The 16,567-nt window shown below is 38.9% G+C and overlaps 1 protein-coding gene across 16 annotated transcripts in view; it reads left to right on the top strand.

The window, feature by feature from the left end:
* Positions 1 to 16,485, top strand: part of nfixb (nuclear factor I/Xb) — a 134,371-nt gene extending 117,886 nt beyond the window's left edge. For 8 of the 16 annotated variants that reach the window (XM_027141691.2, XM_027141690.2, XM_027141693.2 and 5 more), the window contains 5 exons: positions 3,680 to 3,808; positions 5,696 to 5,871; positions 7,229 to 7,376; positions 9,167 to 9,258; positions 10,966 to 16,485. In XM_027141691.2, coding sequence (XP_026997492.1) covers positions 3,680 to 3,808; positions 5,696 to 5,871; positions 7,229 to 7,376; positions 9,167 to 9,258; positions 10,966 to 10,980 — 560 coding nt within the window. In that variant the 3' untranslated portion in view covers positions 10,981 to 16,485. The remainder of the gene's footprint in view (positions 1 to 3,679; positions 3,809 to 5,695; positions 5,872 to 7,228; positions 7,377 to 9,166; positions 9,259 to 10,965) is intronic. The other 8 variants (XM_027141698.2, XM_027141700.2, XM_027141695.2 and 5 more) reach the window with 3 other exon arrangements.
* Positions 16,486 to 16,567: the final 82 nt, after the last annotated feature.

Below are 16,567 nucleotides of genomic sequence, written 5' to 3'. Positions count from 1 at the left end.
ATAACAAATGAAACACACACACATGCATGCATGCACACCCACACACACACACACACACACAGTCACATATGTGTAGACAGGAAAGGGGAGATCATAGAAACTTCTGTCAGCTTTAACTCCAAAGCCTTTTATTTGGCGTCTGTTTCCGGCCACTGACAGAGACGCATATGTTAGAGGATTAATTAATTCACCATCATGGAATCAAATTTAGAATTTTTTTTTATTTAATAATTTTATTTAATCATTTTCATTTAATAATATTGAACAATATTAAATAATTGATATATTTCCTCAGTTAATTAAGCATAATTGACTATAATTCTGAGCTAATTAACAGCCCTTAAGAGTTTTTATTTATTTTTAATAACATATCTGGTGCATGAGCTGTCAGAAGCTTCTTATTCATACATTTATCTGCATGAAGTAACATGTCAAATGAACCCTGAAGGTCTTTAAACCCTTGTGTCATGTTTCATCATATTTATGATATTTTCTAATATCATATTTCATCATATTTATCAACTTTACAACATTTATCAAATTGTTTACTTTACAAGTCTTGTGATTGAGGAATAGACCTGTTATAAAGAAATTTGATTTTGAAGAAAAAGTAGAATTAGAATGTCAAATGTGACAGAATGAATTCTCAGTTGAGATAAAGCCGATAAAGATAAAGCACGGGAATGATTCATTGTGCTAAAGTGTGAGTTCAGGACTCAGTTCTTAAACATTTTTAATGTAATGTTTAAGAATTAGAACATGCATAATGTCTGTTGTCTATATGTTTAGTGTATTAGATGTGTAGATTTGGATACAAATTAAAGAAATTTAAGGAAACACTGCACACTTGATTAATGCTTCGAGCAGCAAGTGGGAAGTGGATATGTAAAGGCTTTGTGTGTGAGCAATGTGGATTAAAATAGATCGAGTGTCAAGACATTCGTTAGTGGACTGGCCTCACAGCCTGTGTTATAGATTTTAAAATCTCTCTTAAAATTTGTGTCTATCTATCTATCTATCTATCTATCTATCTATCTATCTATCTATCTATCTATCTATCTATCTATCTATCTATCTATCTATCTATCTATCTATCTATCTATCTATCTAGTTTTGTCACTTTTTGCAGCCTGATCTTGTACAATATACAGTAACCAGTGATGTGCAAGCTTAACATTAAGGCATGTAAACAGTTCACCTGATTACTGTTTATTGCTTGGGATGAACTTTCTCCCTGATCTCTGTATCTCACGTATTGATTATCTCATGGATTAAGGGTGAGATTGAGAAAGAGAAAAATAGCGGGCAAGAAACAGGAGAGAAAAGTCCATCATTAGATTTCATCGTAATGCAATGTGGCTAATTCTTACAGGTTTAGGAAAATGTAACCATCATTCTGCCATGGTCTGAAACCCCAGAATCTTAAATTGTGTGTTTGGATTACCGTATATCAAAATAATTTCCCTCAAAACTAGCCACAAGTCTTGATCATAAAACAGACTCGTTTTTATTTCCTCAGCCCTGACACATTTGGCTGTGTTTCTGGGTCACTTGGTAAGCCCAGTGTATACTTAGCTCACTTGTTTGCGCCAAACGTTGGAACTGCTCGTCGGCCTGAGCTCGGGCCCTGTGGCTTTCGGGCCGACGTTTATAGAAGCGGGAGGACACTTTAATGTACCGTTATATACTAAGGGCACATGTCATCGCCTCCTCTCTCCCTCCATTTCTCACACTTCCTCCCTCATTATTCACACATCCCTCGCTCCCCTCCTGTCTTCCTCTTCGTCTGGCGCCAAGTTGTAGACTCGGGCTGCCGGCTCGGGCCGCACTCTTTCAGTACAGCATGTTCTGAAAGAACAGCGTGTCAACTCCGCAAAGACTTAGAAAAGAGTGTGATAGAGAGTTTCTTTATTTACTTTATATCAGCACACCTTATTTTCTTCACCTTTATGTCGATATGCACTATAATATATAATATTGTTTACATATTTGGACAGACTGTGAATACCGACAGTGGTTTATGACGGTGGTCGGCTAAATGTCTTAGGGGTTGTGCAGCTGCATCCTCTTGTAGATTCTAGATACCGTTATTAGTCATTCTCCAGATATTGGAAACAGAATGACGTGAGGGCAGTAGTTCTGAACTAATCAGGGAAGACGAGCTGAGGCAAGATATGAGATACAACCAACAATACTCAAGGAAAAGAGCCATTATAGACATAAAAAGACAGAAAAAAAGAAGAGATGGAACAAAAGTAATAAAAAGGTGCCTAAGAACTGGGAGATTTGATATTAAGTGAAAAATTACTGGAGTAAAAATTATTATATAATGTAGAAAAAGTTTAGTATTTATATGCTGTAAATAATGATATTATGGATAGTGTTTATCAATGCAATAGGGCTTGATAACATGCATAAATTGCAAATGTTAATAACAAATGCACAGGCAGCTAAAATACTGGGTACACAGGAAACGTACTGGGATGAAGAATGTGTATGGGATGCAGATGAAAGTTTATGGGATGGACAATATATTTGTAAAGAAGTTCAGACGAGATCTGGAATTAACTGCGATTCGATTTTTATGATGTTGTTTTGGCCAGGTGAAAAAATAATAAAGTAGTAATTAAATAAAGGCATTGGTTATTAGGGGTATTAGTGTATAAATCCAGCATCTGTTCTGTCCACAGCGACTAGAGTTCAATCTAAACCACTCTAAACCTTTATTAACCTCCTGTAACTTACAGGACCTAGTGTACTAGTTTATCTCTTAACACTAGTAGTTTATAAACTCATCAACTGCAGCTAGGCTCCAATATTGTGGTTGTTGTAAAATGTACATATATTGTATTTGGGACTGCATTAGGACAAAGAGAATGCAGAAGGAGGCAGATAATAAGAAGGCAGTTTTTATCTCAGTGTGAAATCCTCATTAAAAATGATAGATATTATTCATATTCCATATAATAGTCTAGTGACAGAGCACTGGGGAGAGGGGGCAGGCTGATAGGTAGAAGGATGAATGCAAAGAGCATGAATGCAAAGAGAGAACGCAACAAAATAAAAGTCCAACCAAGCACCAGCACTAGTGTGTGTTATATATAAGGTTACAAGAGAGAAAGAACAACTTTGTTGTGTTTTTATTTTGGGGAGCGGTGTATATGGTGTTATACCTCTCCGATTTTTAGTCTTTTATACCAGCTAACGTTGCATACGGTATTTGCTGATGGAAAGAGACTTTTTTTTTTTTACACACAAAAGTTACTCTGCTCTTTTGCGTTCAGCTACAAAGGTATATGTTATTGCCTTATTTTTTATCTTTAATATCCATTCTCATTGGGAGCTGAGCAACACTAAGTGTTAAACTCTAGTATCACCAGTGGTATGTGTGTGGGGGTGTCATTACGGAATAGTGAGACAGGCAGACATACAGACAGACAGATCAAACTAAATGGAGTCTAATGGAACCTGCCACCATGGCCTCCACCCAGCTATTTTTCTTGTTGCCAGTCCTCCCTATCCCATCCTTTTTTCTCCCCCCACTGCTGCTACAAATGAGGTGATTTTTTTTTTCTCCTCCTAAAGCATACAGATCAAGTCAAGGTCCGAACACAGAGCCTGTTTCATTAAAACCTCCTATCTCTCTTCTGCCATTCTGTTGATCCCGTTTTTTTGCCAGGACTCTCGTCGCCTGGTTCTCTTAAGAAGCCTGGGAAATTCGATTTCAGCGCTCTGTCCGGCCAGACGAGGTCTGCCCGCATGCCGTTCACCCACCACCCACTGCCCATGCTGGCAGGAGTGAGACCAGGTGAGAACTCAGAGCCCCTAAACACCCACCCACCCCCAACACCACCCACCTCCACCCTCCCGCTTCCCCAGTCTCCCCTCACAAAGGCCTCACATACAGTGCTGAGCACCTTTGGTTTGGCCAAAGAGGTGAGGCTGTGTTTTGCCTTGTTGGGTTGCGGTTGGGTTTGGAGATTTGTGTGTGGGATCTCTTCTACCTCACCCACATTTGGGTTCCTCAATCACCTTCTTCTTGGGCATTTTTTAATGGCTGGTCTGTCTGTCTGTCAGTCTATTTGTGGTGGGACACTTTTCACTCTCAGTGGTGGTTTCTGTCTGGTCTGGGGGTGCAGCGCTTTACTTTCCTCATTCAGATCCATGCTCTGAGCTTCTCAAACAATTGGTTCACAATTTTAATGTTATCATATAAATGCATATCTTTGATCTGGTTCAGATGGTGTTTTTTTACATAGTTTTTTAAATCAACCAAAAACTCAAGACTGTTTTGAGTAACACCTGTAATTATACGATTACCCATTTCATTCAATACTATTCAAATATATACTATATACAGTCAAACCTTTCCCTATATAATGGCAAGAACTATGTTTATTTTAGAAGTCCTGAGTTATTTGATCACTGCTCATCTCTTTACATTCGTTATAATGGTGTCTGTCCAGCAACTCAGAAATGGGAACTTTTTGTGTGATTTATATTTAAACTTTAAAGGACAATTCTTAGTCTAAAAAATGTCTAAAAAATGTCTAATGTCTAAAGGACATTTTTCTAAAGGACTCTTTTCTGTCTCTTTCTCTCTCTCTCTTTCTCTCCCTCTTATTCTGTCTCTGTCTCTCTGTCTTTCTTTCTCTCTCAGTGAATTTTAAAGAATAATAGAAACATGCATTTACATGCACTTTTTCTACATTGCTCTTAGTCTTAATCTTAGCAAGTGGTTTTGCAGACACGGCAATTTTTGCACTGAAAACCTGTAATCTTCTGTGTCAGTGTGGCAGCCTGAATCTGAATCATCTCGTTGCTTGTGTTTGTCTTGTTTCATTTTGTTTTTCACATGTTATGTGGCTAGAACTGGTACAGGCCTTATGCTTCGCTCCCTCCTTGTATGGTAGCCATGCGTTGTTTGTGTGTACCCCGACTGTGTTTGGGGCTGCCGTTGCCCCGTGGCCCAGGCTCTGGAGTATGTGGCACTCTCACCAGTGTGCTTGGCCTCTGCCCAGTCCCTAATGGGATTAAAGGAGGGAGAAAGAAAGACGACGAGACAAGGGGAGAGGAGCAGGCGATTGTGGGGGATGAGCAAAGCAGGGCATTGGCTGCTCTCGTCTGGGGGAGCCGGGCACTTGGCAGGCTTAATCGGGCAGCTGGAGGGACTGTTGGGATGGGCACAGGGAGGCTGGCACACCATGAGATGAGGGCGAGAGTTCATCCCAGTCATACCAATCAAGATGAAGGAAGACCCAACATTAGAGTAAAGAAAGGAATACATTGAATTGATTTTCACTCCCCTAAAGACTGCTGAAGTTATGTTCTTCCTTAACATTAGAAAAAAAATTACTAATCATCTTTTATGGTGAAGAAAATTTCAGAGTTGTAATATCATTGAACTTTCAGCTGTTAGATGAATGATCAGTACTTAGAATTCTGAATCTCGTGTAGGAAAGTGTGATTGTGTGCATGTATGTAGTACCACCACCTCTTACTAACTCATACTACATCAGGACATCTGTTGTATCAGTTTGTATCACATGTCACTTATGCATTTGTGGAATCAGAGGACTTTCCACATTTATTTCCATTCATTAGTTTATTGAAATTGATCAGTTTATCAGGTTACTGTGTACCTAACACTAATTCCCTGTCTCTCTCTTTCTCTCATCTGTGTGTGTCTTTGCAGGGAGCCCCCGTGCCTCAGCCTCATCTCTGCACTTTCCCTCTCCCTCCATCATTCAGCAGTCGAGCCCTTACTTCACTCACCCCACCATCCGCTACCACCACCACCCGGGGCAGGACCCACTCAAAGAGTTTGTGCAGTTTGTGTGTGCTGATGGACCGGGCCAAGCTGGAGGTCAGGTAAGACGCCCACAAAGCCGACGTACTTAAACAAGCTTGTCAAATATATAAGTAATATAAGATTGTGTGTGTGTTTTTTTTTAATATTATTACTGATTAATTTGCATTAACTCGACAGGTCATTTAAACTGACATGCCTTTCCAATTAATAGCTGTGGAAATTTCTGTGGGCCAATTTTCTGTTGAAAGAAAATAAAATAATGACGTAATGATTACATTTACTGGACAGAAGGTGCTGTTAGTTGGAACTGAAAGGTTAAAGGTATATAATAAAAGCCAATTTAAGGTATTAACACTCAATGAAATTTGATAATTCAATGAAAATCACTTGAGATTGAGGCTCCATACAAAGAATTATTTTTCCTGCATTCTGATGTAAACGTTTTAATAAATGTGGGTTTGTTATTCGGTAATGACTTTTTTTTTTTTTTTTTGCTTTGGTCCAAATAGTAGAATATACTTCTTTTTAAATAAATAAATAAATAATAAAATAATCCTACCTGCTTCCAATGTTAATGATCACCACCGGTATGTTTTCTTCCTAAGTTTTTCAAAGAAATTGAAATAGAAATCTGTTTGCATTGCACTTCCTTACATTTCCTCACACCCCTTTACCTTTGTAAAGCATAATTTAATAATCTTCATACCTAACTGCAAATGCTTTGTGTGTGTACATTTAATTAGTGAGCGAAAGACAAGGCCAATAATTAAATAACACTGCGAGAGCTTCCTGTCTTGTCTTCTTATGGTTTTTTTTGTCCGGTGTGCAAACTAAGATTCAAAGGCAAGCCTTTAATCCTCACTATCTTCTTGTTATGTGCCATGTGCTCTTACCAATGCTTTGTACATTTCTTTCTTAGTTTCTTCAATAAATCCTCATCTGCACCTCAATCAGCAGCAGACGCCATATATTTCATTCCAACATTTATTCCTCCTTCTGTTCCGCTTTTTCCATTTGCTTTGATGTTGTGTAGATTAGTATTTTTTCTCTTGCCTATTTGAGTTGATTTCATTATTATGGATCTCATCATCCTCGTGCCCCTGTGTTTTGTGTTGAAAAGCCCTCCATCTCGGTCGCTCCTTCACTGCTCCAGTGTCCGTGCCTGTGGTGAATCTATGATTTAGACACACACACAGACATACACAAACATAAAAGCCTCCATACCCAAAGTCGACGCACATTCGCCATCCTTTTGGTTGTTCCCCCTTTTCAACACCTCACCACCTTCAGCCACGCCTATCCCACATCTTTGTTTGGAAAGAACCAGCGTTGCCTTGCCGTTTGGTCTTTGGTCTTTTCGTCTTATGGGGTGTCGGACAGCATCCACACTCCTCACCATGTGTGTGTTGTCTGCAGCCGAACGGGAGCGGCCAGAGCAAAATGCCCGGCTCCTTCTTGCTGCCTCCGCCACCCCCTGTGGCGCGTCCAGTGCCCCTCCCCATGTCTGACTCTAAACCCAGCAGCATGCCCCTTGATGGTGGACTCACCTCGCCCGCATCTCCGTGTAAGTGATCCCCTCCCCGCCATTCTCAATAAACCCAAGGACCAAATTTGGACCATCCAGTCTGTCCCCAAAATAACCCATTAAAAAAGCCCAGAGGTCGCCCAACACACCATCTCTTTTATTTCGTTTATTTCCACACTTAGTGTGGCCCACTGCATCTTAAATTAGCGTTTCATACTCTAACCTTCACGTTAGTATTGGATGACTAAAGCTAGAAGCTCATCCCACTCCTTGACGTCTTGTTAACATAATTGTTGTACACGATATGGCTTCACACTGGTTCTCAGTGCTGGAATTAGTTTAACCCATGAAAGGTCAAAACACACAATTCTGTCTTTGGATACCTTGTTCTTCTAAGTTTCATTACTCAATAGAAACTTCATCATAGCTGATTTTTGGTGGTCCAGTTTTTAATCTGGCCCAGGCAACTAATTACAACAGTGTTATCCTGTTTACTGTTTGTGGTGAACAGGTGCAAATACAATTAATGAAGGGTACAAATTTAGGGCAGTTAATGTGGACTCAAATCACCTCCTTCATTTGCCTTTACACTTCCATATCAATCACACAGATTGGTGGAATAAATGAATCCATCTCTTGCACTTTTGACTTTTACGTTGGCTTGCTTTAAGTTCCGTTTGGTTGAGTTTTAGCCACAGATTAGTTTGCTGTTTTGGATTGCGGAGATGTGATCGGCCAACTCCAGTGCTGATCCAAGGTCAGTGGTGAAATAGTCCAAGAAGAGCAGCAGATCTTTGATCAGTACAGCGCAGCTGTTCTAAAGGAGGCGTATGGGGCATGATGGTTTTGGCATCTTCAAGTTGATAACCCACCACAAAGGGGGCACTGGACGGAGCACTTTTTGTCTTTTTTGTGTTTTGTTTTTGTGTTTCTTTTGTTCATAACTTCTGTTCTAGTTTTATTGTTGTCAGTGTCCTGAAGTCTGTCATCTGTTTACATCTAACTAACCCTTAACAATGCTTTCAGTTACGTATTCACAAAGCTATAGCTACATACGTGAAGTCCTGGTAATCCCCTTAAAGGTACATCTCACTGGATCTCTTGCTCTTTTTGTAAAACATTGACCACCTCATAAGGTGCATCTGAGTTCATCATTGACTCTTTTTTTATTTAGGAGTCTTTACTAAAATAGGCTGAATGGACAGACTCCCCTGTCCAGTGCATCTTTTGTCACTAGTTGGATACTTCATTTGAGGAAGTACAGTGGGATATACCTTTAAATAATCCAGACCAAATATGAGTTCCTTGAGGCATGAATTCATTTTTCATCTCTATTGAAAATCACCTTTTTAAAATGTACTGTTAATTAAGCTACAATTTAAAATAAGTAAAAAGAAATAAAGAGAAAATTATGGGTATCGAACATATTTATATCTGTTAGATAAGGTTTGAATTTAGCTATCAAACTGATGAATATTTGCCTCATTCAGACATCTGGTGGTTTCTCTGGTGTTAATGAACCATTTTGTGCTATGGAGTCCATCAATTTCAAACTGCCCTAAATTTGATACTGACCTTCACTTGCCTGTTGAGATTTTCTTGGAATCTACATGAACAAGCATATTGTGTATGTAATATCATCTACTGTGAGAGAATAGAAAGAGAACAGAGGGATTGTATTGTCCAGATTCATACAGAAATGAGAGCGATTCAGGAAAAGAAACAAATCCAATCCTAAGAAATTCTTTCCCCTTGAAAATTTACATGTGATTGTCTTTCAAAGGACAAATCAATAAATGCTGATTTTTGTTTTTCCTTTCTTCCTCTAGCATACTCCACGCCAGGCTCCACAACTCCCAACAGGTTTGTCAGCATCGGATCACGGGACAACAACTTTCTAAATATCCCCCAGCAGACACAAGTTAGTACAAAAACCCATAATATTTCTCTATAATAAGAAAGTTTGTGGAAAATTATTTTGAATACAAATCTGTACAGCAAGGTCTCAGTGTACTAGTACTCGTTACCAAGATTCCAGAGACAAACACATCGACAGAGTCTGATCTCTGTATTGTGTGAGGAAGTGTGGTCTCTCCATTGCTTCTCTTGCTCTTTGTTTCTCTCACTTTCTCTCCCACATACAATAAGCAGTGCGGTATGTTTATCTGGCCCATCTGGAGCAGTTCTCAGTGGGAGAGGAGCAGTGGAGGTTGATTTGAGCGTTACGAGTGGGCAGCCTCCTCCATAAGCCGCTGCACTTTACTCATTACTGTGTAAACCACACCCGCCTCGGGCCGGCTCCACAACACATGGCAACCATCTGAAGCTCTACTGCTCCATCTCTCCAACTCTCTCTCACTCACTCACTCCGTTTCTCCAACTGTTAGTCTTCCTTTCACTTTTCACTCCACCCCATTAACCCTTTTTTTGGCTGATCCAGTCTTCTGGGTACGTCTTTCATGCACTGCTTGTTTATTCAGCTGACTCTAACTGGGGGTTTGACCAGCCTCCACTTTGTTTCCTTTGGTTTCTGATTAAAAAAGCAACCAGAGAATAATGCAGTGAATAAGCACACTTGCTGCTTGACACAGTTGAAGAGTTAAAAAAAAAAAAAAAAAAGGCAGTAAAATTCCTCCACAAAGAGCCAGTGTAAAAAGACTTCCTAGAGAAACTTAACTCCAAGTACAAGAGCTGAAAATTGGGTTCAAGGAGCTCCCTTGTGGCCAAACAAGAGGCCTGCATTCACCCTGTCCCAAGAAAAAAATGTGAAAGAGGAGAGAGGGTGAGAGTTTCAGCATGACCCTGCAAACTGAGAAGCCACGTCCTGACTGTCTGGTTACCCGCAGCAACCAGACATGATGTCATAGCCAGTTGAACTTGAACTTGAGAGGTGGCAAGTGGAGGGGGTCAAAGTCAAAAGAGGGGGCTAAGAAAAAGGGTGCTAACTCCTGCCAAGGATTACACAGAGCGCGATAGAGCCGAGAGAGGGAGGAGCAGAGCACACAGGGGAAGAGTCGAAGGCGATACCCAGAGTTGGGGGAGGAGGAAGGAGTGTTTGTGATGGGATGGCCTTTGTGTGTTTGGCTGTTTGGGGAGACTCAAGCAAAACACAAGCCGCTCCCCTGGAGGCAAAGTGCTTCCAAGACTTGACTTCCAGAATGTTCTCAAGCCACTTCAGCTCGCCTTTATAGTCTGGCTTGGAGAAACACTGCTGCTCATAGCCAGTCAGCTCTTATGCACAGTACAGACTATCTTGCTGTTATATAGAATTTGAATTCTGGGTTTCGTATGCTTTTCTTAAATATTGTTTTTTTTTTCCCTACAAAAGTGCAACAAAGTAATTTGTATATTGATACCTGCTCCAGCAGGTAGTTAAAAGGTTATGGTATGAAAGTAAACTATAATGATAAAACAGTTGAGGGGAGAAGTTCAGAGCTCTTCTCACTCCTCCTAAAGGAGGACAGGGTCAGGGTGGGGAGAGATAGTCCAACTTGTTTAGCAAGACAAGTGAGACATCTAGTGGTCGAACGTAAAAGTTTAACACAGAATATTAGCAAGGTTGTTGTTTTGAACAAGGTGTTGTTTTTTTGTGTCCTCTAAAACCTGTTTTCTCTTTTTGTTTCTACAGTCTTGGTTCCTCTGACAAAATCTGCCTGCCAAAAAGAAATTATAATCCCATCTCTACAATCTGGAATCTTGAATCAGGACACAAAAAATCCACCTAAAATTGCCCTCGTGCCCTATTGGCCCAATAGTACAACAAAGAAAACCAGCAAATCTTCTTATCATTTGGAAACATTCTGATCCTGTCGACTCACGGCAATGACCCCTCCCCCTTTTTTAACAAGAGGATTGTGTGACATTTTGAAGGAGGACATGGAGTCTCACAAAAGCCACAGAAAGACAACAACAAAAAGCAGAAACACAAAAGAACAACCCGAAGAGGAAAAAAAGAAAAAAAAGAATCTGTTACTCAATATTGATCTGATATTGTGCAATGGCTGGGGACATCAACAATGGTGAGGTTTTAATAATAATAATAATAATTATAATAATAATTATAGTAATATTAATAATAAAGCAAACAAACTTAGTTTTAGAAACTATCGGGACACTAAATAATCAAAATGTTAAGCATCCTGACATCTAGTATGGAGCTAATAGTCCCTTCTGACACCATTTGTAGTTCAGAGTAGAATTTGGTCTCGATGTGTCCATTCCTTTGACAGCCATTTTAACAACAAATTACTAATCAAAAATACAATCACACAAAATAAAAACCTAAAGTATTGCACTAGAAAAAGGAAATGAAAATGAAACACTACTCTCATGTCCTCTATTGAAAATAGGAGAGACAGAGAAAAAAAAATATGTTTGCACACAATCTTTAAACGTGAACCTGGACATAGACACACTAAAGTTAATGTTGGATGTAAGTCAACAGTCATAGTGGACAGTATCCCATTTTAGGCTGAAGTAGGAGTACACGCTATGATATAGACAAAAACTACCTATGGAGTCTGTCCAATTAAAAATAACCTAATTCAGGCCTTATACTCGCCCTTAGTGCCAATTGAAAGCCGACTGTAATGCCAGCCCTAACACACATACATAAACACACACACACACACACACTTAATTTTACTGCCATGTCTCTGAGCTGCTGCCAAGAAATAGTCACATTTTTATATTTCTTTCCTGCTTTACATTCCAAATCAGAAACCATTGCAATGCCTTACAATCTCAAGAAACATTTCAGGACATCAGTTTATATTCAAACTTATAATGTTGTCATTGAAGTTCACACAGTATCTTGCAAAAGAAAAGCGTTTGTCCTATCATCAAGAGTTCAATTCCCAACAATTCTACAGCCATCCAGATCCCTTCTGTGCACTTCTGCGTGTTTTCAACCGCCCTGTGGTGTAAACATGAGCAGCATTTCATGACAGCATGTGATATGAAGCCTTAACCCTCTCCGGTTGGTAGTTGTTAATCTACAGGGTTAAACTAGGTAGTGGTTGGAAACTGACAAAATGAGAAAATTGGAGGAAATGGAATAAAAATCATCCGCCCACTGCTAAAAATGTACACTACATACAAATAGAGATTTCTTTCGATACAGCCTTTGTGACTGGAACCAGGGGTCACAATAGCTATATTTCTTTCCTTCCTTATTAGTACCTTATTACTAACTGCCTACTTTCATAGGTTTGATTTACATTATAAGCAGCCAATCGCATCAACCCACCCCACACAATTCCCAACAAAACTGGTGTACAATTGTTTTTACACAGAAAAGATTGCAGAAGATTCTAATGAGAGAACCTAGACACCTTGTCAGTAGGTGGAGCTTCAGAAACTTTAAATGTGTCGAACCTCTGGTTCCTGTCACTACTATTGTGAACAATTATGATATGATTAAGTAGAATTAAAAGTTGCTCAAGAATGCTATGATTTTTTTTTAATCAAAACCACTGGATCGACTCAGCAGGGATATCTGCTTTAACGGCTAGTCGAGACACCCCATCCTCTTTGTACTGTTTACTCTCCCAGACGGCTGTGTTCCAAGAACGCAAGTACACACTGTGGAGCAAAAGAGTGTTATAGCTGTGTGCAGAAGAAGAGGGGTATGTCATGGCCATTAACATCAGACATTGCTTCATCGGCTATGTTCACATCCTGTTTAGTGATTCACGACATTTATTAAAGGCAGAAAGCTCAGAGCATGGCCTCAGACTCTCTCACATACAGTATACACAGACACACAGACATACACACACACCTTCCACTGACTGATTTAAAGGGAAGCCTTGGTTTTAATGCAGGGCAATCCTTATCTGCCTTCACATAATCATGCTGAAATTGTCATAAATCAGCTTGTTTTACCGTCAATTTTATTTTTAGTGGCATTATTCGAATCACCGATCTCACAAAATAACTGGACTGCCTGATTCTGTGTCTCACTGCAGGGAAGCGTGGTTGCCGAAAGGCGGCCATGTCATCAGCGTAGTAGAGGACTAGCATTGCTAAAATGAGAATTAATGATGGCGATGGACTTTTCTTTTCTAATCAATGGAAGTGCCTCTGTATTCCCATTATGCAATTTGTTAAACATGAATTCAGGTTATTTTCTCACATATAAGCTATAGAGGAAGAAATTTTTATGTCTGGAGCAAAACAAGTGGCAAGTGACAGCTCACTAATTACAGACATCTTTATATATACAGGAGATATCCATATATATTTATATAAACATTTTTTTTGTTCACATAATAAGCTCAGTGGCAGTCTAGTTATTTTCTGAAGTATGGCAGCATTTCGATTAATAAAATGAGTTCTTTTTTTTGTTTTTTTAAGTAGTACCAGTCTCAAAACCCAGTTATACACTCAACATAGGAAAAGCCCAACAAGAAAAGTCCCTGGAAAATTAAAAAAAAAAAAAAAAAAAATAGAAAATGTATTTCTATAGTAAACAGTATCAGTAGTGTTGAGGAGAAAGATGTGGCTTTTGAGTTCTTTTGTGTTTGGATGGGAAGTATTTGTAATTGAAAAATAATGTATGTTGATTGAGCCATGTGCAATGCCTTGGGTAGAGAAATGTGTTCGTCTGTTAGATTGTTAGAGGGTGTGATAGAAGAGGGGAAAAATACCCTTCTGTTATTGTTTCAAGTCCAAATGGTCCGGGACTCTAAACTACAGGGCAGAGAGAAAAAAAAAAGTCTTTGTAAGTTTTGGGAGTTTTTTAATCTTTCTTTCTTTTTTTTAATATCCTTTTTTTCCTTTTTTAATGTTTATTTGTAATGATTTGTGCTCAAAACTTGGGAGGGCTGAAGAAACAGTTTTGCAACACATCAAAAAATATATATATCACTAAATGAAACTGGTGCTTTTTATGGAATACAGTACATTCAAACTCTATTATACATAAATAAAAAACAAGTAAGTGTTATCATAACGCAAAAATTTTAGGAAAAAAACATGCATACTCTATTTCTTGTTTAGAATTTAAAGGGGGAGGGGTTCATTTTAGTCGGAAAAAAAGCAAAAAAAAAAAAAAAAAAGCATTTTTCTCCCAAAGGAGGGTCTAGTCACAGAGGATGGATAAAATCCAGAGCATTGACAAATACACGCAAAATCCTAAGAAGGAAAATTAAAAAAAAAAAAAAAAAAGAATTTATTGTTTACAGTGTTAAGATGAGACAGAAGAAATTGCACTATGTATTCGGCAGCCATAATAACAGACGTTACTAACCATTACAACACATAGTCGATTCTGTTCAAGACTTTATCCTGCCAGAAGCTCAATGCATCGATGGTTTTTTGTACATGGAGATTTAAATCAGATCCAGACTGAATGACAAGATCTTCCCTTTTCTTGGGTGATGCTTCTAATTGACTTGATCGCCCTTGAAAAACAGCAGAAATGAGACCTTTTTATCAGTAGCTGTTGTTTATTATTATTATCAGCCTCCCTTCTTATGATCAGTATTCGTGCGAGCCGAACGTTATTTTAATAAATAGAGCTGCAAATGTTACAAAGTGAACCCCACCCCCTCTCCTAAACCAACACCCCTTCCTGGTCCCAATGTAAATTACTCTAAACTCTAAATATTTGTTTTGTGATGTAGTGTTAGACTCAGAGCATCTTCAAGGTTGTCCCTAAAAAAGTGCCTTTGTTCACAGACTCCATCTTGTAATCCTCAGTGCCCGTTTCAGAAAAAAAAACCCTTTCAACCCGCTTCTATATTCTCTCCTTCTTCAAGCTCTTCAAAGCAGTATATATAGTACTAAAGGAAATCGGTGTGACTTAGTTTCTCTTTTTATTGTTGATGCTAAAATTGAGGAAAAAAAAAAAAAGACAAAAAAGTCCTTCCTGTCTTGCTTTTCCTTCCTCTGTACTCCTTTCCTTGTCTTCTGCCTCTCTTGGACACTGGAATAGTCTGTAGTTGCATAACCATCTTCTTTCTCACCCTTCCCCATTTTCATTGAATGGAGGGGTTTTTAAAAGAAAAAAAAAAGCAAAAACTTTTTGTCTGAGCAGAATGCAGTTAGCTTACATGTTATTCTTGTCTGTATGCTTCACATTGTATACCATACCGATCTCTTCAGCTTCTCCATTGAACAGTTAATGTAAGTGAACAAGTTACACCAGTGAGCTCTGGCGGGATGTCAATCAAAGGGTGTATGAAAGGGAAAAGGTTCCAACATGGAGCAGTTTAATCAGATTTTAGTGAAGAAACTGGTTGGCGTAGGAAGTCCTCTTAATATGTGGTGGAAGGAATCTAGGCTGCTGGGTTACAATAGGTTTGCGACTTGTTTTGATTGTATTTATTTGTATTATTTTTTTAACCATTTTTTGTCAATGTTGCGTATTTAGGTGGTATCAATGCCACACTGAGTATTGTTTTCAGATGATGCACCTTTGCAGTGGTTATATGAGACCAGCTATTTAAACACATGGAAGTACAATGGCCTGAAATTACTAAGCACCTTATTACGGAATGGGTACAGCACAAGGGATGAGAGAAGGATACAGAAATACACACACAAAAAAAACTAAATTCCAGTTTAATCTGCAATTACGAGCCAATCCCCTCAGACCAAACTGACAAGCTGCATGCCATCCACCCTGAACTGTAGTGAATTAAGATGCCTTGAAAATCATTAAACACACCAGCAAAGGAATAATCTCAGGCCTAACAAATCACAGCCTGATTATTGTCCCACGTAAATATGCAAACTTTACACGAAGTACACGAAGCCAGCAACAGTTATCAGCCATGATTACAAGAGATGAGATCAGAAGAGAAAAAAAAGCCATAACATTGTGGACAGAACTTTCCCAGGCCCTTGTCCCTTCCTGGCGCTGACCATCCATTACCTTTAGGGGTTGTGTTTTTTGGTAGATTGTATAGGGTTTTGGGATAAGTGATAAGCTTAGAGTAGATCGATTTCCCAGCAGCCTTTATCCTGGCCGGTAGCTTCTTCACTAACCCTAAAAAGCTATTGCCCTCCTTATAGACATGCCCTCCAGAGCTCATGGTGAAATGCATGTGTTAATTACGATTTCTTTTCCATAATAAGAAAAACAGTTTGAAAAGAACAGCACCTTTAACTGATTGAAATAAAAGGATGTTCTTGACTGTAACACTGACTGTATGATTATTTTGACTTTTTCCTTTTAGTTGAAAATGGCTTTAGAAGTGTTGGTTAACTTTATCTTCAAACAT

Source organism: Tachysurus fulvidraco, chromosome 15 (assembly GCF_022655615.1).
Source record: "Tachysurus fulvidraco isolate hzauxx_2018 chromosome 15, HZAU_PFXX_2.0, whole genome shotgun sequence".
Classification (NCBI taxonomy): Eukaryota; Metazoa; Chordata; class Actinopteri; order Siluriformes; family Bagridae; genus Tachysurus; species Tachysurus fulvidraco.
Note: the sequence above shows the minus strand (reverse complement) of the source record. Positions and strands in the feature narration are given on the sequence as shown.